Source organism: Coffea arabica, chromosome 11c, assembly GCF_036785885.1.
Source record: "Coffea arabica cultivar ET-39 chromosome 11c, Coffea Arabica ET-39 HiFi, whole genome shotgun sequence".
In the NCBI taxonomy this organism is placed as follows: domain Eukaryota; kingdom Viridiplantae; phylum Streptophyta; class Magnoliopsida; order Gentianales; family Rubiaceae; genus Coffea; species Coffea arabica.
In genome coordinates this window covers 18,360,543-18,388,339 of record NC_092330.1, presented here as the reverse complement: position 1 = coordinate 18,388,339, position 27,797 = coordinate 18,360,543, and the positions used below count along the sequence as shown (strand labels likewise).

Below are 27,797 nucleotides of genomic sequence, written 5' to 3'. Positions count from 1 at the left end.
TATGGATGAGGTAGTGAGACTACATGGGGTACCAGTGAGCATTGTATCTGATAGAGACCCTAGGTTTGTATCCCGATTCTGGCAGAAATTACAAGAGGCTCTAGGAACTAAGTTGAGTTATAGTACAGCGTATCACCCGCAAACTGATGGACAATCGGAGGAACTATTCAAACTCTTGAGGATATGCTGAGAGCCTGTATTGTGGATTTTGGAGGAAGCTGGAGTCAATACTTGACCTTAGTTGAATTTGCTTATAACAATAGTTATCATTCCACTATTCAAATGGCCCCATATGAAGCCTTGTATGGACGACGATGTCGATCTCCAATCCATTGGGATGAGGTAGGAGAGAGAAAAGTAATAGATCCAGCTACCATACCATGGGTTGAGGAAGCCTATGAAAAGGTGAAAGTGATCCGCCAGAGGCTTCAAACCGCCCAAAGCCGTCAGAAAAGTTATGCTGATCATAGGAGGAAGGATTTGGAGTTTGAGATAAGGGATAAGGTGTTTCTTCGGATCACCCCATTGAAGGGAAAGATTAGATCAGGAAAAGGGAAAAAGTTGCAACCACGATATATAGGACCTTTCAATGTGCTTCAGCGCATAGGAAAAGTGGCTTATCGACTTGAGCTACCAGCTAGTTTGTCTAGGATCCACGATGTCTTCCACGTCTCTTTGCTTAAGAAATACCATCCGGATCCGACTCACATTTTGCCACCCGAGGATGTCGAACTTGACGAGTCCTTAACCTATGAAGAACGTCCTGTTCAAATATTGGATCGAAAGGTGAGGGACCTGAGAAATAAGCAGATTCCTTTAGTAAAGGTTCTATGGAAGCATCATGAAGTGGAAGAAGCCACCTGGGAGCTAGAAAAGGATATGCAAGAAAAGTATCCTGGCCTGTTCACGACAAAAGGTATAAATTTCGAGGTCGAAATTCTTTTAAGGGGGAGAGGGTGTGAGGACCCGCAAATTTCCTACATTTTCCCTCAAAAATGCCTTTTATTTGAAAAATATTATTTATTAAGGCTCTACAACCAAATTGTTCAACTATAAGTGCAGATGAACCTAGAAAATAGGGTTTTCCGCTTCGGTTTCAAGATTTGAGCAAAATTAGGGTTTTTCGATTTTTCCGCCGGATGAATTTCCGGTACTGGCCGAGGATCAATTTGATGATTAAAAGTGACTTTTAAGTGAGAAATAATATGTGAGTAGTAGCAATGATATAAGGTTAGTGAATGAGAAGTAAAAACCCTAGTACGTGAGTTTTTAAGAAAAACGGCGCGAACCGGCGGGTCCCGCGCGCTACCGTTTGAACGCACCATTTGACCACCACTTTCTTACCCTACAAGCTCATTGATTTTTGAGCAAAATATCCTCTCAATATCAGCTAAGTCTGACCGAAAATGTTGACTAATTATGCAAGGAAAGAAAGAAATAAATTGAGTGGATGTGGTAGTGCCAAGTGTTGGCAAATGAATGACCAAGACCTTACTTAACCATCTTACCTTCTTATATCCCAAATTAGCTAAGTCTTCCACCTTATTTCTGCTGCTAAGAGCCGAGAGAGGGAGAGAGGAAGAATAAGAGAGAAACCTCTTCATTTCTTCTTGGATTCATCTATAAAGCAAGAATCAAACCAAACCAAACCGATTAATCTTCTCCTTGAGTGATTAGCTAGTGTTTGGTGGTGAAATTTTGGAAAGAGAAGGCTTGGGCTACCCTTGGAGAACTCAAATCAAGGTAAGAGGATGATATCTCTCTAACTTTCTCTTTCAATCATGGTTAAAGTAAGCTTAGTAGCTTGATTGGTGGTGGATTCATGGATGCTAGCATGTGTAGAAGTTTTTCCCCAATTTAATTGATGAACTAGGGCTGTGGAATTTCTGCCCAACTTGATGTGTGATACTTGTATGTTACCATTGAGGTTTTATAAGGTGTTTTGGGAGTGATTGGAGTGAGAAATTAGGGAAAGTTTCACTAGAAACTACAAATTCCAGATTTCTGGAAAATTCTTGATCATTTCTGTCCGAATTTGTATCTATGTGTTAGAGGCCGAATTGGCCTTGGGTCAAAGAAGGAAAGTTGTAGGAAATGGTGTTTTATAGGTGCCTATAAAATTTCAGCTCAATCGGAGCAACGCAGAACGTGAAAAGTCCAAAATACCCCTACTGTTTTAAGAATTTCCCAGCAGTCCGTTTCTTCAGTTCAGTCCAGTTTATCACGATTTTTGACCAGGATCCATTCTGATTTAGCTCTGGGCCAAAACATAAAAGTTGTATTGTTCTGAAGTAGCTTTAAAATGCCTCAAAGAAAACCTGATTCGGACTTGTGTACACTGAGTTAGGTCCGTTACAGCATAATGCGTTTAAACAGCCGATGAATTGGTTTCTGGTTTAGTAATCTGAGATTTTGACTAAGTTACATTAGGAAATGGACTAAGTGACCTTCATGAATGTTGTAGCTTTGTGTCTTAGCTTCGAAACGGCATAGGTTTTGCCTTAATCCAATAAGCGTAGCCTCGGACAAGTTATTTCCGCTTTTATACGTCAAATCTGTCTTGTGCCACATTGAATTTCTGCACTTGTACTTGATGCGATTCTTGTTGTTATGATATTGTGAGCCTATGGAACGGCTCTTGACATAAATTGCTGATATGTATGTTGTTGGGTTGTTGTTGAAGAAAAATAATGAAGCCTAAATGGCTGGAAATTAGGTAAACACAAAGGGCATGCTGCCCGAATTTTTACTCGAGGTCTAGAAAACTATCTTTGCGACTTGAGTGAAGGTTAAGTGATTATCACTTGAACTATCGAGGACCTTTGCCACTTGTTTATCGAGAGCTATACGTTAGGGCTTGGCCGAACTTGTACCCTTAGGAAAACGACATGAATCACGATGAAACCGTTTTACTTGCACTTTTGACTCAAGAGTCATCTTCAAGCAAAAATGTTTTCAAATTTTTCAGTTTGAAGGGCGAGCAACTTTTTCACGACTCGTCTCAAGTGAATTTCAATTTCTTGATTCTTATTGAACGAAACGCTTAAGTTTCGAACCTTGGTTGATTTTCAAAGTTCTCAAGTTAAGTTTTATCGCAGATTTGGACTCCCAACTCGGAGTACCACCCAGACACGAGCACTAGAAGTACTATTTTGGTGAGTGCTTCCAAATATCCGATTGTACTTGATATGTGTACTCCTTACTTGACTTGCGTGATTACATGACAATGAATGAAAGGGCACGGGTGTACTTTATCGCACTTGCCCTAATATGACCTGTTCTTGCTATTGATCATACTTGACTTGTTGTACATGTACTTGAATTATATCTTGCCTGGAATTCCAGAAACCCTGTGGCTAGTTAATCGAGTCGAGCCGGCAAGGGCCTGGTCGATTAGATAACAAACCCTGGGTCACTTGTAGTGTCGAGTGGAGTGTTATCTCCTCGACTAAACGGTATACTCGAGTATTACCACCCATGTTTTGTATGGCGTGCGGGCCCGGAATAGGGGGTTGATCGGTGGACGGAAATTGGCGTGTAGTGGAGTTTATTTGGACTTGATATTACTTGAAAGTTGACGGAGTGTCAACTACCACTTGACCAAGCTGGAATGGAGCTGGAAATGAGTACTGTATCCTTATATGTGAATGTGAATCTGACTACTTGGCTAGCTGAAGTGCTATTCCCCTGATTTGACTTGTTTGCTCGCTATTTCCCTATTATTTTGCTATAACTTGGTTGTTAACCAATTTGATATTTGGGAACTTCACTGAGCTTTGGCTCACCCCGTTAGTTTGTTTTCCTTACAGGGGTACGAGTGACGCGAGAGACTTGTAAAAGACTAGTATAGCCTTTTGTTTTGACTTTTGACTTTCGGTCTTGTACTCGCGCTTTTCCTCGAACGGAACATGTTGTACTTGGATTGTATACGATTTGAACTAGTTTGGTGTATTAAGACTTTGAAACTCGATTCCTATCAATGTAAATTATAAGTTTGAACTGTGAATATTATTTATGGTTCATGGATGTGTGTCTAGGATTCGTTTGAGATAGTGAGTGAGTCCTGGCGAGAGCTGGGCAGGCGGTCCGCCGAACCCTTTGGTACGCCTTAGGGAGAGGTGGGGTCGTCACAAGCTATCCCAAGATCTTCTAAGTCATTGGACTATGATACTGAGTTAAGTTTTGACTATGCTATCGGTGGCTTGGGAATGAATTGAAAATTACGTGCACACATCAAACAAGAGTAGCATATGGTTTCTGCTGATTTCTTGGAAGGAAAGGCTTTAGGGAATGTCTGCATTTATATTTAGAATGCTGGTAATAATTGAAATTATGTATTCATTTGTTAATAGCAAACATCTCAAGGTTTAATTTACTAAAGTCAGTGATTGTAAAAGCCCTTGCCTCCCTAAAAGATTATGTTATCCTGTCTCTGTTTATTTGTTTGGTGCAAAGGAGTTATTTTCGCATTTCAGGAAGAAAAAAAAAAAAGATGCTGTGGCCTCAAGTTTGAGGCGTCAAGAATGAGAAGTTTTAATTCAAGTTTCACTATTCTGACTTTTTTTTTTCCTGACTATATGTGGGTTAGTTTTTTTTTTTTCCCGAAACGGTAGAAGTTTTTATTTCTACTAATAGAGAAATTACACTATTCGAGCAAAGGCTCAAGTTTTTCTTCACAAAAGTGTATTGAAACACTGAGGATCGAAGAATTCCTCGTCAAAATGTAAATGCATTGCCTGCTGACTCAGTTTATGACTGAGACAATTAATGCTATCATTAGCGGACTGAAACTCAAATGAGCATATCGTAAACATTAAGCTAAGATCTGTTATGTCTTGTATGTGGGCTGCTAGTAGCATGTTGCATGAAATGCACAACATTTGTTGGTTAGTTTGTTGATTGTTTAATTCATTCCCACGATTTTGGATCCTTTGTGGGATCCTTCATAATCTTATAATAAAAAAAAAGTAAAACAGAAAAATGGTTACAGGTTTTAATTGCTTCAAGAAGTTGTGTTTAGGCCTTAATGGGAAAATTAGAATGCGACGGAGACGTACAAGGGAAAGGTGAAAAGCAAAAAAAGAGAGAAGCTATGGGGTTTAATTGCTTAATGAAATTGTTTTTCTGCTTTAGCAAGAAAATATGAATGCTGCATGATAAATAGAGAAATTGGCAAACTGGTTGACCAAAACTTCATAGGGTAAGTAAGAGGAAAAGCTGCAAAGCGAAACAATTTCGGCCCAGAGCAGAAAGGCGAAAAAATGCATTGGATGCCTGGCTTTTTATTTGCTTCTGAAATTTGCTTAGTTTATGGCAGAATCTGTGGACTTGGAGAAAGTTTATCCAGGTTTTGACCTTAAGAATGTTGGAATAGATATATGTCTATACCTATTTGCTAATAGCTTGTGTCTCAGGTTTAATTTGCTAAATTTAGTGGTTGGGAAGTTTATTGCTGCTTCATTTTTCTGATTGAAGAAACAGGTTATGGGTTCTCGTTGAAGCTACTTTTAGGAGATGTAAAAGAAGAGGAATAATGAAAAGCAAAACCATTTTGCCCCCATGCAGGATCGAACTACAGACCTTCAGTTTACAAGACTGACGCTCTACCACTGAGCTATAGGGGCAATGTGGCCTAAGTGCATTGAGTTTATACTTATTCGGTAAATGTCTTAATTTTGTAATCCACCTTTCATCTACTCGTGTCCTGAAGACCACAGAAGTGGTGGTAGATTAGAATGTCACCTTTTGGCCATAAGATTGGTAACTTTTCCTCAAGATATGCTTTTCACCATTCGATGATTTCTCATTGTACTTGCCTTTGTTCTCCACCGTTCGATCTTTGTGGAAGATTCGCGCTTTCATTTGGTGAGATTCAATGGATGTACTTGTCAAAGAACTTCAAAAAGTAAAGAAATAGTGACACGATTATACATGGGAAAGATTAATATCTATCCTTTAATGTACAATCAGATCATCGACCGTTAGATTGGATCAAGTACAAAAAATTTGAGATACATACTACTACAAACAATCGCCACCTTAAAAACATATGTCTATATCCATATTATATACTATTTCTATCTACCTATTATATACAAAAAATGTGGAGTTACTATAGCAATTCCAATGATTGCCAAGTGAATCCCTCTCATTTTGACATATTGCTCATTTCTCTTCTTTTCTTCATTTTGTTTTTTTCTTCCTTTTGTTCGCCTTATTTCCTTTCTCCTTTTTGGCTAAAAACAATTAAACAAACCCTTCCTTATTAGTTTCCACTCTGTACTCGTTTTCTTTTTCTTTTTTTTCTGTCATCTTAATCATTTATTCTGTTTTTTCTCTATTGGATTAGTTGATGCATTTTTTTTCATTTTTGTCCATAATTAACTAAATGAATGGTTTCATTATCGGAGATCAAGAATGGGTTGGATATTTCCTTTCTTCTATAGTCCAATAATCATGATTCATGATCTTCTACTTTTACTGTCTCTCTTTGATATGTACTATTTGATTTTTTTTTTTTTTGCATCTTGATCAGAAACCTTTTACTTATTGCTTTTCTCGCCGCTTCCTTCTTCATCTGACTTTTTTTCGCATATTTTTCTCCCAAATCTAAAGAAACCTTTTGTGAGAACCCTCACTGAAGAATATGAATTCTCCCAAAAATACTTGCATGACAGTAGAACTAAATCACTCATAACATTTCCCTTGCCTTGCATTTTATTGCTCTTACTTGAATGGTAACATTTCCTTGAGTTAACTTTATTTTACTTCGCCACATGCACTTTGACCAAATATTTTTTTTATTAGTGGTTGGGACTTTATATGATAGTTTAGAGGTGTTAAATAGACATTGGTATATTTGGAGGGTAGAAACTTCATTAGTCAAAAGATTAAGGGAAGAAAGAGCCAAGATTGGGCCAAATGGCCAAATCCTAGCCATCCACCTTGTTTGACCAAAGGATTAGAGGAAATTTAAACCAACTTTGCTCCATTTTATCCTTCTTATGGCTGAACCTCTTGAAGCTTCCAAGGGAAGGAAGAAAACTCCATCTTCTTGGTTATAAAGCCCTAGTTTGATCTTGAGCAAAAATCATAAGAGAAGGAACTTGAGTTAGTGAGTGAACCACCTTCTACCCTAGTATGTGTTTCAAGCTTGGAGCTTTGATTTTGGTGGTTTGTTTTGGTGATTCAAGCTTCACATAAAAGAGGTATGTGACTCTTAAATCCTAACTTTCTTGTGTTGTATCATGTGTTTGAAGTTTTGATAGCAAATTAGGAGTTGTTTGGATGGTATTTGTGGTGAAACTTTCTTGAACTAAACAAGTGGTAGTAGAGTTGGTTGGTTAGCATACCATGTGTTTGATGAAATGCTTGAGTTTTGTTTATGGTTTTTCTTTATGTGTTAACATGTTTTGGACTTTTTTTGAGTTAAGGATAACACTTGGTATGATGATAAGTTAATTGCAATGAAAGGATGGAAGTTGGTGATGCAAGTGAACCAGTGGACTGTTTTTCTTTCTCTTGGCTGACCGGTTTTGTAGAGGAGGTTTCTCCTTGATTTTCTGATTCATTTGTACCCTAATTAAGTTTAAGAAACTTGGCTAAACATTGGTTTAAGGTTTGGTGTGAGTTGAAATGGAAATGAAGCAAGCAAAGGGGTTGTTCGGACCATAGTTATTAAACCCAACCCGGGAAGGAACCCGGCGAAGGGGGTGGGTCAACGGGTTACTGGTTCGACCGGTGGGTGAGTGGTTGAACCGGTGGGTCACTAAATATATTTAAATATTATATTTCATAATTTTTTATATAAGATATATGATATAAATTGTAATAAATAATGCCATAGTAAAAGCTCATTTAATTTAATTTGCTATAAAATAATTAATTCATATAAGAATCAATTAAATATAAAGTTATTTAGTAATACACCAAACTTCAAGTGTAAAATTTTATCTATATTTAGTGTAATAATGTAGCTTATTTATGAATTTTAAGTGTAAAAAATTATTAAATTAATATTTATCTTTGAAATGAATTATGTAATGTGTTATTTTTGAAATTCATTTTATAAATTATAGAGTTTGGAGGGTACTAATTTTTATTAAAAGATTTCAAATAAATTTATTTTAGAGAAAGAAAGATAGGATTGAAAAAACATATATATATTATAATAAAGACCTTTTATAAACAAATTTCGGAGTAGCCTAGTGGTAAGCATGCGTTATTGATTGGTGGAGGTCCAAGGTTCGAGCCTTGACAAAGGCAATAAAATTTTTTCACCAAAAACGGGCCGGGAACGGTTCGTGGACAAACCCGGCCGGGTTTCCGGGTTAGCCTGGTCCGATCGCCGGGCCGTTGACTAGTCAACGGTTCCGTAGCCCAAACGATCTAATTTAAGACTCGGCCCGGCCCAATGGCCGGTTCACCGGTTTGACCGGTTCGACCGCCGGGCCGGGCTGGGTTTAATAACTATGGTTCGGACCACTAATGGACTGTTTTGGTTCCTTTTGTGGCTACACTATTTTGGTTTTTTTAATCAATTATGTGTATTGATTTTTGAGCTCTAATGGTATTGGATAACTTGCTCCCCTGTATATGAACCATAGAAGATTGAATTGGATGAATTTGAGCCAAAACAAGTGAAGTTAGCATCAAGAACTAGTGTAACCTTGCTAGGGTTTTAGGGCTGATCAGAACTGAAAAATCAGCCGACTTCCCTGGATCACAGGTATTGATAGGAGACGAACTAGCATGTGCATTTGGTACCGTTAAAAAGCCCTTTGAGTCTAGTTTCTAACGTAGCTAACGACTCCTGATTCTGACCTTTCTACACTGAGATATAGTTATTTTCCCGAGACTGCGTGGGGGCAACTGTTTTACCCGTGAAAAAGACTTTGAAATTGAAGGAATTTTTCTTTTACCCAACTTTCTTGCACTTGTCAAACTTGTTTTCTCATGACCTTTTTGTGAGGACTCGTAAAAAAAAAAAACTATTATTTTATGCCTAATTTATGGCTTAATAAATTATTTAATTGGATTTTATTTCCAAGGAATATTTTCTAGTCTTATTAGACCTAAATACATGGTAATATAACTTCGTTATATTTTTAAAATGATTCGTTTCAAAAATTAATTTCCTGGAGTGCGTTTAGTAAAACTAGTGAATAGTGCTTGGAGATTTATCCGCGTAGGAGCACAATAAACTTGGAATATTGGAGACTTGTACTATGGTTCTAAAATAGGTAATCTTATGAATAAATACTCAAGTGATAGTTAGTAGTGCAATCGTTATAAGAATTTCTCGGAAGTTTTGCGTTATAACGTTAAATTTGACGGTACGCGTTTTCACACGCGCGACTTTATTTGAGGGACCTTAGACCCTTATTTCGAGACAATTAAGAGTGAATAATACTTACATGAATATAAATGTATTGGAGGTTCAGTGCACTAGTGAACCAAACGCGCGAGAAAATCGAGCCCTAATCGCGCCAAACACGCCCTAATAAGAGTTGACTTTGGAGTGATTGTGCACCACTCATTTAATCTTCTCTTGGAAGCTAAAAGAAATCTGATCACTCTCCATCTTCTCTCACTAAGACAGCCCGCCAACGTCTCCCTCTCACTCACTCTCTTGCTTCACAAATTTCTTCACTAAATCAACCCAAAACCTCAACCAATCTTCACCAAACTTGGAGATCATCTAGCAAACTACTTGGAGGTTGGATTTAGCTAACAAAAAGGGCTGCATTTTCACGGTTTCTTGGAGCCTTGAGGACCGAAAATTTCTGGGTTAAGACACTAAGGGAGTATAACTTCATCCTACACCTTAAGCTTGGGTTATGATGGTAGAAATGCATCTTTAAGCTATTGCATGTGTATGGATGGCTTGATATGGTTGTAAAATGTGAAAGTGGTCTCTTTGTATTCCCACACTTGGGTTGTTGTTGCTGATTAGATGATTAATGTTGGATTTAATGGTAGTTTAGTGGTTATAATGATGGATTTATGGAGTATTATTGTTGGAAACTCAAAGTTGAGGTCATGACAAGAAATTTCCGAAACTACCCCTGTTTTGTTCGGCCACTACAAGGCTAATTTTTGGTGATTTATTGGCATGAACCTGATGTTTATATGTTATACTATATGTGTAAAAATTTTCGTTGGAAAACATTAACGTTTGGATGGGCAAATGAATTTATTCGTGAACTAGGCAAGCTGGAAAATCATTTTCGGGTAACCCTGTCCAGCGGTAGCATTTTGGCCATAACTCTGTCCTCGGGTGTCGAAATCAAGTGCCGTTGGTGGCGTTTGAAACTAGACATTCCTGGATTTAATTTGGGATAAAATACACATTCTGATTATTTGTGAGTGATCCGAACCAAACGTTTTAAGTTAGCTGTCCGGTCTCTCGGATTTGCTGGAATGGCTTGTAGAGGCAGCAACTTGAGGCTCAATTTTGAGCGGGTTGCTTGCCGAATTTCAGAACATTTCCTTCTGTGAACCTTTAGTCCTATGCATTTATTTTCTAACACCATAAACCATGCCTCATTCTGAGTTAAATTGATTTAGTTGTGACTAAAACAAGAGGACTGCCCTGTTTTGGAAAAACGTAGTATTTGGACTGATTTGGGGAAAAACTTGGGAATGATTTTTATTAATTGAAGTCTTGATGCTCATCACTTACCAAAGGTATCATGAATGTATCGTAGACCTTTATTTCACAAATGAACCATGATTGGATAGTTTTCATGGTTAAACGATTTGAATTTGGAAATGGAAGTCAAAAGGCAGACTGCCTTAGAATTTTTCCTGAACTTTGGTTGACTAACTAACTATCTTTCCGAAGGTATTTTTCCCTGAAATTTTATAGAGCGGTACCTTTCATATGGGAGTGAAATACTGCCAATTTTGGTACCAATCCAAGTTCGTTTCGATACCCAATTAAATTCCTAGTGTTGGAGGTTCAAATCTGGAAATTCTTCTCCAGTCTTGAATTTCCCTAACTTCGGGCTACCGTATCTCGGTATTCGAAACTCCGATTCTTGATCCGCTTATTTTGTTATAAACCTCACTTGTAACACTAATTGAGCTGCAAATTTCAGAGGCCAGTTTGCAACGTGTGAATCGTGCCGAATTTTCAAAGTTGGCCGAAATCCAACTTAATTCTGCCTCGTACAAAGAACCTGTACCTTCAAGCTCATTTTTGAGTACTTTCCACTTAGATTCGTGGAAATGTATCTTCTAAGAACTTTTAACACTTTCCAAAAGGTTTCCAACGGTATAAAGTTTTCCAGTTTTGGGCTTATATCGAGAGAGATACGAATTTTCAAGGATTTAGGATAAAACTGAAATTTCTCAAATTTCAAGGCAAAGGAGTTTTTCCAAAACTCTTAATTCTCTTGGTATTATTCAAACGTTTTGCCCTCGATTTTCATGATAAAAACTCAAATAATATTGTACATAATAAAAGGCAAGTTGAACCTCGATTTACGTGTAATTGAGGTTCCTTTTGCGAAATAATCCTTAGATTGTACTAGTGTACAATCTTCTTGATAAGTGGGTTAATTGTGTGATTATCCACTATTAATTGCCAGGCGCACAAGGAGACCTTCAAGAGGATCTCACAGTGGACACTTGAACTCCCAGAAAACAATTCTTATTGAACTGCTCGGTGAGTGTCAAGTGTGTGAATTTTGATACTTGCTTATTTGTGGTAATTGTTGGAAGTTTTAAGAATAAGGGCGGGTGCGTACTTTATCGCACTCGTTCTAATTTCTAATGAATGAATGAAATGTATTGAATGAATGAATGAAATGCAATGTTATGTCATGAATACATGTGTCGTTGGAGTGAATCTTCTCGACTTTCAAATGAATGGGGGACGCCCAAACTCATGGGCCGACCTTGGACTCGAGCCGGCAATGGGCTTGGTCGGGAACTTGGGCGAGCCATGAGATATATATAAGCTCGACCTAATGAGAGGTCTTGCTTGGCATACTCGTGGAGTATCGCCTTATAAATGACTTGTGGGCCCTTGAGGTGTACGGTGGACGGAGGGAAGTATGTGGTGATCTACGGAAATGAAAATACCGACCCGGTTGACAGGAGGGTCAACGCGGGAAGGTATACGAATGACATCGGCAGAGCGAGTGGAACTTAGCTCCTGAGAGCTACTATATCCTTGAATTGTTTCTGATTACTTTTCCTGTTCGAATGATTGATTATTGAAAAGACATGGTTTTATTTATTAAATTTGGGATTGTTATTTGACAAAGTGCTTGCATGTGTGTTCTTGGCCTCACGAGCGTTTAGCTCACCCTATAGTTTTGTTTTCCTTAACATGACCGAATCTTGGAGAAGTATGGAGAAACCATCCGTTGTACTTTTGTTAAGACTCCTGCTATATATTTTGACTAGGCCCTGGTTTGAGTTGTACTTTTGGAAATTGTAAACTTGAAAAGTTTGGGCCCTGACATGTATTTTGAATTTAAGTCGTTTTATGATTACCCGATGTACTGGTTACACGTTAAGTGACTTGTTAAGCTTGAACGCTTCCGCATTATTGTATTCATGTTGCTCTCTTCGAAGTGTTTAATTCGGTTTTAAATTGAATGGAATTGCTTGAGTCCTGGCGAGGCTGGGCAGGCGTCCGCGGATACCCTTTGGTCCGCCTTAGGGAGATGTGGGGCGTCACAGTTGGTATCAGAGCACTAGGTTAGAGGTCTATATGGGAGACATATTAGATACTCTACCTTTAAGACTCGATATGGGATGACTTAATCCTACCCTAAGTGATACTTGAGGCGAGCTAGCAACTAAGTTAGTCCTACCTCAAGTGACGATTGGAATGAACCAACAATTAAGTTAGGCATGCATTGCAGCATATTGGAACTAGGTAGTGATCTAAGTTTCTAACCTGAAAAGTATTATTATTTTGCAGGGATGGATGACGGAAATGGAGCCCCGGCGGCTAATGAGAATGGCCATGCGAATGGTCATTACGAGCCTCTTAGGACTATCTTCTACCGAGCTCTAGCGGGAGGAGCTCGAGTACGCTACTTACCGTATGATAGATACCCTCGATGTTCGTGTAGGTTGACTTTCGCCTACCCGAACCATATAGTGCTTGCTCTGGACGACGAGCGTCGTCAGTTGGTGGATGCCAACCGCGATTTACAGGCTGAGGTAGACGAGTTTAGGCAGATGGTTGGCGTTCAGGGTGAGCGGATTGCCGAGCTCGAGGAGGTGCTAGAGGGTGAGGTAGCCACATCTGCAGTGGTTAACGAGGAGCTTCGGGATACTAGGGCTCGACTCACTAGACTAGGACGGGATGTCCGTACTCGGGCTTTCGAGATCCTGGCTGATGCTACTAGATTGGTTGAACATGCTACTGAGGTGATTCCTGATGATGAGGAGGAGGATCCCGAGGAGGAGGTTCCTCCTGATAGCCCCGCTGTGGACTAGGATCTTAGTCGTTGACCCCTTTTGACTTTTGACCGGTACAGTTAGGACTAGTTAGGGTGACGCGAGTGCTGAGGCCATTGTATTTTGCATGCTTGTGTGGCCTACTTTTGGGCACTTGTTCTTACTTTAGTCTTCTGTGACTAAAAGTATACTTTTGAGCACCTGTGTGCTATATTTTTGTGAATTATCCCTAACTTGCTAATTGTACGAACTTGACATGCTTATGAATGTAAATTATTGTTAATTTCAATGCTTTCCTGGTTGGTTCTAATTTTGATATATTTCTTCTTTTCCGCTTAAATTAATCTATTTCTTGCACTAGGCACATTTAGACTAATGGAAGGATTAAGGAGTGGTCGAGGCCGTGGGCGAGCGTCTAGACAGGCCCAACCTCAGGGGGATGACTAGGGATCGGCAACTGGACCGACCCAGGGACAGGAAAACATTGAGGGTAACCAAGTGGTTACTGCCATCAATAGGATGACTGATATCCTAGAACGTCTAGCGGAGAGACAGGGTCCTGGACCATTTAACCAACCTGGGGGCCAGGATAGAGCTCTGGAAAGATTCTTAAAGTTTAACCCGCCTAAGTTTATGGGTGAACCTGACCCCGAAATAGCAGAGAATTGGTTAGAAAGGATGACCAATATATTCGCCGCTCTAGACTACACTGAGGATAGGCGAGTGAACTTTGCTGCTTTCCAATTTGAGGGAGTAGCCCGTGCTTGGTGGGATTTGATAAAAGGAAAATGGGAAAGGGCTTGAACCCCTTGGACTTGGGAGAATTTCACAAGGGAGTTTAATGAAAAGTTTCTTCCGCCCTTAATCCAAGAGAAAAGGGAGGACGAATTTATTAAGTTGAAACAAGGAACCCTTACTGTAGCAGAGTATGAAGGGAAGTTCACTAAACTTTCCAAATACGCTCCTGAGTTAGTAGCCAATGAACGGAGGAGGATTAGAAGGTTTGTACAGGGGCTTAATGTGGAACTTCAGGAGGGCCTGGCTGCAGCCCAAATCTCTACTTTTACTGAGGCTTTAGAGAAAGCGCAAAGGGTTGAGAATGCAAGATCTCAAGTGAGGGATTTCCACAACAGAAAAAGGAATTTCCTAGTCGCACTTCTGGGCAGACCAGTAAGTTTGTACACCTTTCTAAAAAGGGAAGAGGGGAAGGAGGAACGAGAACTGCTGGAGCTTCTAGGGGAGCTCTATCTAGGGGAGGTCGTAGCGGGACGACTCAAGTTAGGGGGGCACCATCTGTTAGATCGACTGTGACACCTCAAGTTACATGTGGGTATTGTGGTAAATCCAACCACTCTGAGAACGATTGCTGGAGAAAGTTGGGAAAATGCTTACTGTGTGGGAGCACTGAGCATCAAATCGCAAATTGTCCGAAATCGTCGAAGACAGGGGGAAGCCTGCAAAGACCTGAAAAATCAACCTCTAAGCAGACGAGTGCCGGAGGGAGTCGACCGAAAGTACCGACTAGGGTCTACACATTGGACTATCCACAAGTTCCAGAGGCGACCGAGGTGGCTGAAGGTACAATTACAATCTTTCACCGCCTAACTAGGGTTTTAATTGATCCGGGTGCAACACACTCTTTTGTAAACCCTGACTTCATGAGTGGAATAGACTTGAAGCCAATTAAGTTACCATATGACTTGGAGGTTAAAACACCGACTGGGGACAAAAGTCTAATTGCTAATCTGGTGTATAAGAATAGTGAAATCTGCGTGAAGGAAAGAAAATTGCTGGCCGATTTGATAGGCCTAGCGATTAAAGGATATGATGTGATCCTAGGGATGGATTGGTTAGCCCGTTATAATGTCCAACTGAATTGTAGGACGAAAATTGTAGAATTGTGTATTCCAGGGGAGGCAACCCTGAAATTGGATGTGAGGGGTAAGTTAGCCTCGTCTGCACTTATTTCGGAAATTCGGGCTAGAAAATTGTTAAATAAGGGAGTTCAAGGATATTTGGCTTTTCTTGTTAATACCCCTAGTGATAAGGTGAACCTGGAGGACACACCGGTAGTGAAAGAATTTTCCGATGTTTTTCCTGAAGAATTGGAGTTTTTACCCCCGGAACGGGAAATAGCTTTTAAAATTGATGTAACTCCGGGAACAGCACCTATATCAAGGACACCATATAGGATGGCCCCAGCTGAATTAAAGAAATTGAAGTTACAATTACAGGATTTGTTGGAACGGGGTTTTATACGGGAGAGTGATTCCCCGTGGGGAGCCCCAGTTTTGTTTGTAAAGAAGAAAGATGGGAGTTTGAGGTTATGTATAGATTATCGAGGTTTAAATGATGTTACGATTAAGAATAAATACCCGCTACCCCACATTGATGAACTGTTTGACCAATTGCAAGGGACGGTAGTGTTTTCAAAGTTGGATCTAAGGCAAGGTTACTATCAATTGAGGATTTTAGAGAAGGACATACCTAAGACTGCTTTTAACTCGAGGTATGGGCACTTCGAGTTTGCAGTGATGCCTTTTGGGTTAACCAATGCACCTGCCGTTTTCATGGATTTAATGCATAGGGTTTTTAAGCCTTACTTGGATCAATTTGTGGTGATCTTCATTGATGATATTTTGGTGTATTCTAAGAATGTGAATGACCATGAGAAACATTTGAGAATTGTTTTACAAATCTTGAGGGAACATCAGTTATATGCTAAGTTTAGCAAGTGTGAATTCTGGCTAAAAGAAGTGACTTTCCTAGGGCATATAATTTCTAAGGATGGGATTAAAGTGGACCCAGCTAAAGTTGAAGCTGTTTCGAAATGGAAAAGACTGAAAAATCCAACCGAAGTTCGGAGTTTTATAGGATTGGCAGGGTATTACCGGAGATGCATCCAGGATTTTTCGAAAATTGCTGGGCCTATGACTGAGTTGACCAAGAAAAATGAAAAATTTATATGGAGTCCTAAGTGTGAAGGAAGTTTTCAGGAGTTGAAAAGACGATTGACTAGAGCGCCTGTTCTACCTCTACCAAATGGACAGGATAGTTTTGTGGTTTACACAGATGTTTCTAAGGAAGGTTTGGGATGTGTTTTGATGCAAAATGATAAAGTGATAGCTTATGCCTCTAGGAAATTGAAACCGCATGAAGGAAATTATCCGACACATGATTTGGAGTTAGCGGTTGTAGTCTTTGCTTTGAAGAAATGGAGACACTATTTGTACGGAGTGACATTTGAGGTTTTTACAGATCACAAAAGCCTTAAGTACTTATTTTCTCAGAAGGAGCTGAATTTGAGGCAATGTAGATGGATGGAATTTCTGGAAGATTATGATTGTACGATTAAGTACCACCCTGGGAAGGCCAATGTAGTGGCCGATGCTTTGAGCCGTCAGGTACAAATGGCTGGATTGATGGTTAAGGAATTTCAGTTGTTAGAGGAAGTTAGCTATTGGAATCCTCGATTAGAACCAAGGAAAGTAATTTTGGGGAATATTTAATAACCTCCACTTTATTGGAACGCATTAAGAAATCTCAGGAAAAGGACCCTGAAGTGCAAAAGTTGGTGGAGAAAGTTAAGATGGGAGACCAGACGGATTTCAAATTGGGATCAGATGGAATATCGAGATTTCGAAATCGGGTGGTTGTGCCAAAAGATGAAGGGCTTAGAAAAGAAATTTTAGAAGAGGCACACCGATCAAAGTTTACAGTACATCCAGGAGGGAATAAAATGTACCAAGACTTGAAAAGTCTATATTGGTGGAAAAATATGAAGAAGGAAATTGCCCAATTTGTTCAGACATGCTTGGTTTGTCAACAGGTTAAAGCCGAACATCAGAAACCATCAAGGCTTTTGCAACCTCTAGAAATACCTGAGTGGAAATGAGAAAATATTACCATGGATTTTGTGTCAGGCTTACCAAGGACACAGAGAGGCCATGATGCCATTTGGGTGATAGTGGATAGATTGAGTAAATCGGCTCATTTTCTACCGATTAACATGAAATACCCGTTAGAAAAGCTGGCCAGGTTGTACTTGGATGAAATCATCAGACTACATGGTATACCTGTGAGTATTGTGTCAGATAGGGATCCAAGATTTGTTTCGAGGTTTTGGCAAAAGATGCAAGAAGTGTTGGGGACTAAGTTAAACTTTAGTACCACCTATCATCCTCAGACTGATGGACAATCTGAAAGAACAATTCAGACCCTTGAGGACATGTTGAGGACTTGTGTACTGGATTTTGGAGAGAATTGGAGTAAGTTTTTGACTTTAGTGGAATTTGCCTATAACAATAGTTTCCACTCTTCTATTCAGATGGCTCCATACGAAGCACTTTATGGTTGGAAGTGTAGATCTCCAATTTGTTGGGATGAAGTTGGCGAACGAAAAATTTTAGACCCAACTACCGTATCTTGGATTGAGGAGGCAAATGAAAAGGTAAAATTGGTACGGCAAAGGATTCAAACCGCTCAGAGTAGACAAAAAAATTATGCCGACAATCGGAGAAAGGATTTGGAGTTCACTGTTGGTGATGTGGTATTTCTCAAGATTACGCCTTTAAAAGCAAGTTTGATGTCCGGAAAAGGGAAAAAACTACAATCAAGGTTTGTAGGGCCTTATAAGATTATTCAACGAGTTGGGAATGTAGCCTATAAGTTGGAATTACCACCGAGCTTATCTCGTATTCATAACGTATTTCATGTGTCCATGCTTAAGAAATATCATCCAGACCCCTCTCATGTTTTACAACCGGAGAATATCGAGATCGATGAAACCCTGACCTAAGAGGAGAGACCGGTAAAACTTATGGATCGAAAAGTGAAGAAATTGAGGAACAAGCAGATACCACTAGTGAAAGTTTTATGGAAGAACCATGGAGTAGAGGAGGCAACATGGGAAGTTGAAGAGACAATCAGAGAGAAGTACCCAAACTTGTTCATCAACCAAGGTAAATTTCGAGGACGAAATTTTCTTAAGGGGGAGAGGATGTGAGGACTCGTAAAAAAAAAACTATTATTTTATGCCTAATTTATGGCTTAATAAATTATTTAATTGGATTTTATTTCCAAGGAATATTTTCTAGTCTTATTAGACCTAAATACATGATAATATAACTTCGTTATATTTTTAAAATGATTCGTTTCAAAAATTAATTTCCTGGAGTGCGTTTAGTAAAAATAGTGAATAGTGCTTGGAGATTTATCCGCGTAGGAGCACAATAAGCTTGGAATATTGGAGACTTGTACTATGGTTCTAAAATAGGTAATCTTATGAATAAATACTCAAGTGATAGTTAGTAGTGCAATCGTTATAAGAATTTCTCGGAAGTTTCGCGTTATAACGTTAAATTTGACGGTACGCGTTTTCACACGCGCGACTTTATTTGAGGGACCTTCGACCCTTATTTCGGGACAATTAAGAGTGAATAATACTTACATGAATATAAATGTATTGGAGGTTCAGTGCACTAGTGAACCAAACGCGCGAGAAAATCGAGTCCTAATCGCGCCAAACACGCCCTAATAAGAGTTGACTTTGGAGTGATTGTGCACCACTCATTTAATCTTCTCTTGGAAGCTAAAAGAAATCTGATCACTCTCCATCTTCTCTCACTAAGACAGCCGGCCAACATCTCCCTCTCACTCACTCTCTTGCTTCACAAATTTCTTCACTAAATCAACCCAAAACCTCAACCAATCTTCACCAAACTTGGAGATCATCTAGCAAACTACTTGGAGGTTGGATTTAGCTAACAAAAAGGGCTGTATTTTCACGGTTTCTTGGAGCCTTGAGGACCGAAAATTTCTGGGTTAAGACACTAAGGAGGTATAACTTCATCCTACACCTTAACCTTGGGTTATGATGGTAGAAATGCATCTTTAAGCTATTGCATGTGTATGGATGGCTTGATATGGTTGTAAAATGTGAAAGTGGACTCTTTGTATTCCCACACTTGGGTTGTTGTTGCTGATTAGATGATTAATGTTGGATTTAATGGTAGTTTAGTGGTTATAATGATGGATTTATGGAGTATTATTGTTGGAAACTCAAAGTTGAGGTCATGACAAGAAATTTCTGAAACTACCCCTGTTTTGTTCGGCCACTACAAGGCTAATTTTTGGTGATTTATTGGCATGAACCTAATGTTTATATGTTATACTATATGTGTAAAAACTTTCGTTGGAAAACATTAACGTTTGGATGGGCAAATGAATTTATTCGTGAACTAGGCAAGCTGGAAAATCATTTTCGGGTAACCCTGTCCAGCGGTAGCATTTTGGCCATAACTCTGTTCTCGGGTGTCGAAATCAAGTGCCATTGGTGGCGTTTGAAACTAGACATTCGTGGCTTTAATTTGAGATAAAATGCACATTCTGATTCTTTGTGAGTGATCCGAACCAAACGTTTTAAGTTAGCTGTCCTGTCTCTCGGATTTGCTGGAATGGCTTGTAGAGGCAGCAACTTGAGGCTCAATTTGGAGCTGGTTGCTTGCCGAATTTCAGAACATTTCCTTCTGTGAACTTTTAGTCCTATGAATGTATTTTCTAACGCCATAAACCATGCCTCATTCCGAGTTAAATTGATTGAGTTGTGACTAAAACAAGAGGACTGCCCTGTTTTGGAAAAACGTAGTATTTGGACTGATTTGGGGAAAAACTTGGAAATGATTTTTATTAATTGAAGTCTTGATGCTCATCACTTACCAAAGGTATCATGAATGTATCATAGACCTTTATTTCACAAATGAACCATGGTTGGATAGTTTTCATGGTTAAACGATTTGAATTTGGAAATGGAAGTCAAAAGGCAGATTGCCTTAGAATTTTTCCTGAACTTTGGTTGACTAATTAACTATCTTTCCGAAGGTATTTTTCCCTGAAATTTGATAGATCGGTACCTTTCATATGGGAGTAAAATACTGCCAATTTTGGTACCAATCCAAGTTCGTTTCGATACCCAATTAAATTCCTAGTGTTGGAGGTTCAAATCTGGAAATTCTTCTCCAGTCTTGAATTTCCCTAACTTCGGGCTACCGTATCTCGGTACTCGAAACTCCGATTCTTGATCCGCTTGTTTTGTTATAAACCTCACTTGTAACACTAATTGAGCAGCAAATTTCAGTGGCCGGTTTGCAACGTGTGAATCGTGCCGAATTTCCAAAGTTGGCTGAAATCCAACTTAATTCTGCCTCGTACGCCGAACCTGTACTTTCAAGCTCATTTTTGAGTATTTTTCACTTAGATTCGTGGAAAGGTGTCTTCTAAGAACTTTTAACACTTTCCAAAAGGTTTCCAACGGTATAAAGTTTTCCAGTTTTGGGCTTATATCGAGAGAGATACGAATTTTCAAGGATTTAGGATAAAACTGAAATTTCTCAAATTTCAAGGCAAAGGAGTTTTTCCAAAACTCTTAATTCTCTTGGTATTATTCAAACGTTTTGCCCTCGATTTTCATGATAAAAACTCAAATAATATTGTACATAATAAAAGGCAAGTTGAACCTCGATTTACGTGTAATTGAGGTTCCTTTTGCGAAATAATTCTTAGATTGTACTAGTGTACAATCTTCTTGATAAGTGGGTTAATTGTGTGATTATCCACTATTAATTGCCAGGCGCACAAGGAGACCTTCAAGAGGATCTCACAGTGGACACTTGAACTCCCAGAAAACAATTCTTATTGAACTACTCGGTGAGTGTCAAGTGTGTGAATTTTGATACTTGCTTATTTGTGGTAATTGTTGGAAGTTTTAAGAATAAGGGCGGGTGCGTACTTTATCGCACTCATTCTAATTTCTAATGAATGAATGAAATGTATTGAATGAATGAATGAAATGCAATGTTATGTCATGAATACATGTGTCATTGGAGTGAACCTCCTCGACTTTCAAATGAATGGGGGACGCCCAAACTCATAGGTCGACCTTGGACTCGAACCGGCAATGGGCTTGGTCGGGAACTTGGGCGAGCCATGAGATATATATAAGCTCGACCTAATGAGAGGTCTTGCTTGGCATACTCGTGGAGTATCGCCTTATAAATGACTTGTGGGCCCTTGAGGTGTACAGTGGACAGAGGGAAGTAAGTGGTGATCTACGGAAATGGAAATACCGACCCGGTTGACAGGAGGGTCAACGCGGGAAGGTATACGAATGACATCGGCAGAGCGAGTGGAACTTAACTCCTGAGAGCTACTATATCCTTGAATTGTTTCTGATTACTTTTCCTGTTCGAATGATTGATTATTGAAAAGACATGGTTTTATTTATTAAATTTGGGATTGTTATTTGACAAAGTGCTTGCATGTGTGTTCTTGGCCTCACGAGCGTTTAGCTCACCCTATAGTTTTGTTTTCCTTAACAGGACCGAATCTTGGAGAAGTATGGAGAAACCATCCGTTGTACTTTTGTTAAGACTCCTGCTATATATTTTGACTAGGCCCTGGTTTGAGTTGTACTTTTGGAATTTGTAAACTTGAAAAGTTTGGGCCCTGACGTGTATTTTGAATTTAAGTCGTTTTATGATTACCCGATGTACTGGTTACACGTTAAGTGACTTGTTAAACTTAAACGCTTCCGCATTATTGTATTCATGTTGCTCTCTTCGAAGTGTTTAATTCGGTTTTAAATTGAATGGAATTGCTTGAGTCCTGGCGAGAGCTGGGCAGGCGTCCGCGGATACCCTTTGGTCCGCCTTAGGGAGATGTGGGGCGTCACACTTTTACTGTATTTTGGGCCTAACTTGCATGGTGAATTGAATAGATTTAACCACTCACTCACATTTGGGTTGGAAACAAACCTAGATTATTAAAGATTTCACTCGTTGCCCTGGGATTGGGAAAAGGAGGTGAACGTAACAAAAGAACTTGACGTTTGAACTTTGATTTGCTTGACAGGTGAGTGTTCCAAGTACATGAAAATATTTACGTGGAATGTCTCCTTACTTGTATAACATGTTTACTTGGTTAAAGTAATTGTTCTTGAATTGATAACCTTTGAGACGAGAATGTACTTTATCATACTCGATCCTTCGTAGTTTACTTTGTGATAGTGGTATAAAATGAAGTGCTTTACTTATACTTGACTTTTGGTCTTGCACTTGACTTGTTGGTCATTCGGAGGGTTATTCCACCGACTTACATGTTACATGCTCATTGTTGTTAGAAAATGCTAGGTACTGGATTTATCATCTCATATGCATGTGTGTGCCTTATCACACTTGACCTAGCTCAACTGAACTTGTGAGATTTTGTGATAACATGTGTTAGTCGTTTTATTACAACTGAAAAGTGGCCAGAATCCGGCCACTTTCTGGCCAGATTTCCGACCGGATTTGAGGCAGTGAGTTTTCAAAATTTTAAGTATTCCCCAGTCAATCTAGCCCTAAATCCGGCCAACATCTGACCGGATTTGTGGCCGGATTTGCTGATAAAGTTTCTAATTTTTTGAGTTTTTTTCAGTTTTCTTGTTTGATCAGGGTTCTTCACCACCCGATTTTCAATTGTTTGGATTTAAAATACTCAAAATACTTGAAACATGTTATGCTGAGCTTAATTGTGACTTGAACCTGTTTAGGCGAGTGTGCTCTTATGTACACTCAATTGACCTAACTTGACTAAACATTTGATATCTCATTTACACATGAGCAAGTAATTTGATTTGTATATGGCCTATGGATTTACTTGAAATACTTGGAATACTTGAGAATGTAAATTGCTGGACATTACTTGTGACTTGATTCTGGCTGGGCGAGTGTGTCATTATCGCACTCAGCCTCCCTTTCTTGAATGATCTTGTACTCACTTGAACTTGATTGACCTGTACTTGTGTTTGACTTGTAAATGCTGAGCGGCCGTATGTACCACACTCCATCGGCTAACTAGTATGCTTGAATATTACCACCACTATTCATTTCTGAATACGGAGCGTTAAGTGACAACTAACGTCTCCAATCTTTACTGCATGAGCATTCGATATCAGCCAATGACTCCATTACTGTTTACTGAATACTGGGGCTATAAGCCATTCCTGAATCACTGAATATCCGGGGCTATAAGTCCAACCTAGGGTTAGTTGGTCGAATCGAACCAGCAAGGGTTTGCTCGAGGAGATCGACGAACCTTGGGTACTCTTGTGGCATTCGAGCCTAGTAAGGGGGTTGATCGGTGGACGAAAAGTGGTGTAAAATGGAGATCTACAGACGTTATACTTCCATGGTAGACAGAGAGTTAACGGATCTTGATTAAGCTATAGTGGAACTTGCTCCGAAGAGCAACCTGTATCCTTTGACATGAATGTGTTCCTTACTGTACCCTTTTGTATGTTTTATCTGGTTATTTGCTTAGCTATATATTGAGTCATGATCCATTCATGTTTGACTTGTTTCTTGATGTTTGGATATGCTATCTTGTTTGGTATATTACCTGCTTAATTACTTGAAACCTCACTGGATTTTTAGCTCATTCCACACAATTTGTTTTCCTTACAGGGATGAGAACATGACAGGTTGAATTGAGGAAAGTCTCGATTTCTTCTAAGATTGTTAGTTGCTCGAGCGTGTACTTCATAGATATCTAGCCTATTTGTTTGGTTTGATTTTTGTAAATCTGATTCTTTGTTTGTGTTTATAGGTCGTGTGGATGTTGAAGGACCATGAGTGCATATGTTAAAGGTTGAAAATTCATATCGCTTTTGTTATCAAGATTTTTTTTTATTTGAAAGTTTCATGAATTGTGACTGAGTCCTGGCGAGAGCTGGACAGGCGGTTTGCCAAACTCTTGGGTACGCCCTAGGGGAAGGTGGGGCTGTCACACCTTTTTTTTTAGTTTTTTATAGTTTATTTATTTTGAAACTACTTCTTGACCTTTTTACTCTTGGAAAAAAATTTCCCAAGGTTGACCTGAATATGGGTGGTGATTATATGAAGAATTTCTAGGCTAACAATGAAAGAATTGTAACTACTTTTCTCCCATAAAATAAATTACACTGTTATACATATTCATTCTAATTCTAATTTTTTATTTATTAAAATTGTTATTTGATAATAGCGTGATAATGCTAGAGTAGAGGAGAAAGAATTTGACAAATGAAGGTCCAAGGTAAATGATGATCGAGAAGAAAAAAATGATGCTATTAAATTAAAAATTAATCAAAGTCTCTTAATTTATGGATGGGTAATTATATTTTGATTTATATAAAGTTTATTAATGGTGAAAAGTGCTTATAAATTGGATAAGGTGGATGACGTGTGACAGCCCCACCTCCCCCTAAGGCGAACCAGAGGGTTCGGCGGGCCGCCTGCCCAGCTCTTGCCGGAACTCAGTTGATCACTATATTCCTCAAATAAATTACAAGATAAATCTCATATATACATCAAATTCTCCAATAATTTTCGTACCATAAGCGAAGCGAAAACCAGTTAACGTACACATACATCCATTCAAGTCCGAACGTTCATACAAACCCTAATAACAACTATTACACAAGAGGAAAATCCAAATTTAAACCATCCATGAGATAATCCATCCATTCACATGAACAAGCACTACAAGCCCTTTCTTCGTCTCAAGCCTTGTGGAGGAGAATAAAATAGTTTTGGGGTGAGCTAGAAGCTCAGTGAGTAACCAGCAAAATCAGTAAGCTAATATATTTCAAGATAATGCACTTCAATGATGTCATGAATCAAGGATCAAATGTACATTTATCGCTCTCGTGAGCCAGTGAAATCATTGCACTTAAACACCCAACGCTCAAAAAGATTATTTAACGATAAACAATAAGGGGGAGCAACGTTGGTGCTCCAGATCATGTCATGAACTCACGAAAGTGGTGGAGACATTGGCTCCAGGTAAATAGTAGAGGAGACGTTGGTGTTCAGCACAAGACTCCCCAAGAACTCATTTAAGCCAAATCATTTCATGGACTCACATGCCGGCACACATGATATGCAAACGAGTAAATAATGCAAGAAACACTTCGTAAGTAACTTTGGAAACAGTTTAGGGTCACTCACCTCCACGGCTCAGAAACCATCCGTCATATATTATTACCTTGCCCGAGTCCAAGCCCTAAAACCCAAAAACAGATTTGACGTCATTTAGCGTATTGGACAAAACCGGCGCTACGATTATTGGATTGGGGTATAATTTATACTGTAGTGAAGCTAAGACAGAGGGCTACAACTTTGATGAAGGCTACTCAGTCCAGTTTGCAATGTTTCTAGGTCAAAGTTACCAAAACAACCCCAGATTTTCCAATTCAAAGTTTACAGTGGCAGTCCTGATTCATTTAGTCATATCTCAGCATATACAACTCCAATTCAAGTGATTCCAAAGCCATTTGAAAGCTAAGATACAAGGTTATAAGTCTTAAGAAGACATCAACAACCAAAGCAGTAGTATTCCTGGTCAAAACAACCAATTACAGAAGCTGATTAGCATGTTCGGATAGAAACAGGGCAGCAGGGGTATTTTGGTTTTTTTACATGCTACAGTGCTCCGATCGAGCTGAAATTTTATAGGAAACTATAAAATATCATTATCTACAACTTTTATGTTTTGAGATAAAGCTAATTTGGTCTCTAACATACTCAAACAGAAACAGGCAGAACTGAACTATAAGAAATCTCAATTCTGGAATTTTCTCAAACAACCATAGAAATCACCAAATCTTCCACACAAACCCACAAAAGTGATATATAAACCATCATTAATCCTTATTAGCATCTTACAACATCAAAATCAACATTTCTACTCAATTGCTATAAGCTTTTACAAGGGTTCAAGGCTGCTTTACCTTCCAAAGGTGGGTTCACAAGGTTGCACTTCAAGAACCAAGTTCCTTAGCTTTCTTTTGCTCTAACTCCCAAGCTTGTTGGATGGGTTGCACAAAACCAGAATTTTTTCTTGTTCTTTCTCTTATTTTCTCTTGGTTTTTTCTCCCCTCTTTTCTCCCTGGAGCTGGCCGAAATTCTCCTTGTTGTTTTGGCCTTTGGTCTTGCTAAGAAGATTAATACTAAGTCACTTGGTCAAAGTCCAACACCTTTTTGATTAGCCAATCACAATTAAGCTTAGGAACTTCATGGGACCTTTAGGAAGTCTAGCAATTTGTGATTAACCAAAAGTCACGCTATGGCCCCAATTTCTTTTAATCTTTACAATAAACTCCAATGAGTTGTCAAAAATATACCGTATTTACCGCACTAGCGGGTCCCACGTCCATAATACATTTCAAACTTAACGTGGACTAACTTGTATCAAGGAAATGATTTGAAAACTATATTCCTTTATAAAAATGTATAAGAAATTAATATATTGAAAAAAAAAGCATAAAATTATAGACAAGGAAACAAAATAATGTCTCGAAAATATAAAAAAATTTTCGGATTCTCATACTCCTTCTTTCGGGGCGTCACATGACGTGTAAAATAATTGTTGGGGCCAGCAGTTTAGAATGTGAAGATAATATTTTGCATCTCTTCATTCAACATTTTGAATTACTAGATTGTATCCATGATAGGTAGTTTATTTTCATGGTTTTAATTTTAGCAAATAATAGCTTTTTTTTTAAAATTAAAAAACTTTATTGATCAACTTGAGGAAAAACCATTACAGACTGCCCTATTCATGGATAATGCGTCTAACCGAAGGAACCCCCCCTCTATCTAGGCGCATGGCTCCTCTAGCTACACGAGGTAAAGCTATTGAAGAAATGTAAACCTCCCCTCTCCCCTGAGCACAGCCGACATTTGATAAAGCATCAGCGACCTGGTTTGCCTGGCGGAGACAATGTCGAACTGTTAAGAAATGGCCTAGTAATCCCAGCAGCTGCTGAATCTCGTGATACACACTCCAAGGATATGTAGCCTTTCCAAGGAGAATGTGGACTAGCCCAAGTGAATCTAGCTCTACCTCAAACCTGCCAAATCCACGTTGAATGCATAATTGAACCCCAAAAAGAAGCGCACAAACCTCGGCCTGAAGGCTGGTAGCATGGCCAAAATAACAAGAGAACGCCAGAATCAAACTGCCACTGCCATCCCGAAGTATCCCTCCTCCCCCACTAGCGCCAGGATTACCCTTGGAGCAGCCGTCCGTATTGAGTTTGAGAACACCCGCCGAAGGCCGAGACCACCGCACCAGCGTATAGGAAATCCGAGGGGGCCCACCCTGAGATCTCTGCATAGAAACGTACCCAGTCCGAGGGGAAAGGCCTCCGGTGAGGAAGAAACAGACCAAACAGCTCCAGAAGGTCGGACAAAACCAAGTTGCACACCCTGGTCAACCCGATACAGGCCCTGTCATATCGCATGCTGTTTCTGCATTTCCATAAATGCCAGCAAATCAGGAGTGGGAGAATGTTA

At 39.2% G+C, this 27,797-nt stretch overlaps 1 protein-coding gene and 1 non-coding gene across 2 annotated transcripts; one reads left to right on the top strand and one right to left on the bottom strand.

Moving 5' to 3' along the window:
• Positions 1–282: 282 nt before the first annotated feature.
• Positions 283–24,092, top strand: LOC140016488 (uncharacterized). Its single transcript, XM_072070018.1, has 2 exons — positions 283–916; positions 24,067–24,092. Exons 1-2 carry the CDS (start codon positions 283–285, stop codon positions 24,090–24,092), a joined length of 660 nt encoding a protein of 219 aa, XP_071926119.1.
• TRNAT-UGU (transfer RNA threonine (anticodon UGU)) lies at positions 5,553–5,624 on the bottom strand. Its single transcript has one exon. It is a non-coding gene; the product is annotated as a tRNA-Thr (tRNA).
• Positions 24,093–27,797: the final 3,705 nt, after the last annotated feature.

Bases quoted from the DNA above. Each gene is read 5' to 3' on its own strand.
- LOC140016488 (XM_072070018.1), top strand. From the start codon at position 283: ATGGCCCCATATGAAGCCTTGTATGGACGACGATGTCGATCTCCAATC. The intron at 917-24,066 runs GTATAAATTTCG...TTGTGTTTATAG, and splicing joins TGGCCTGTTCACGACAAAAG to GTCGTGTGGATGTTGAAGGA.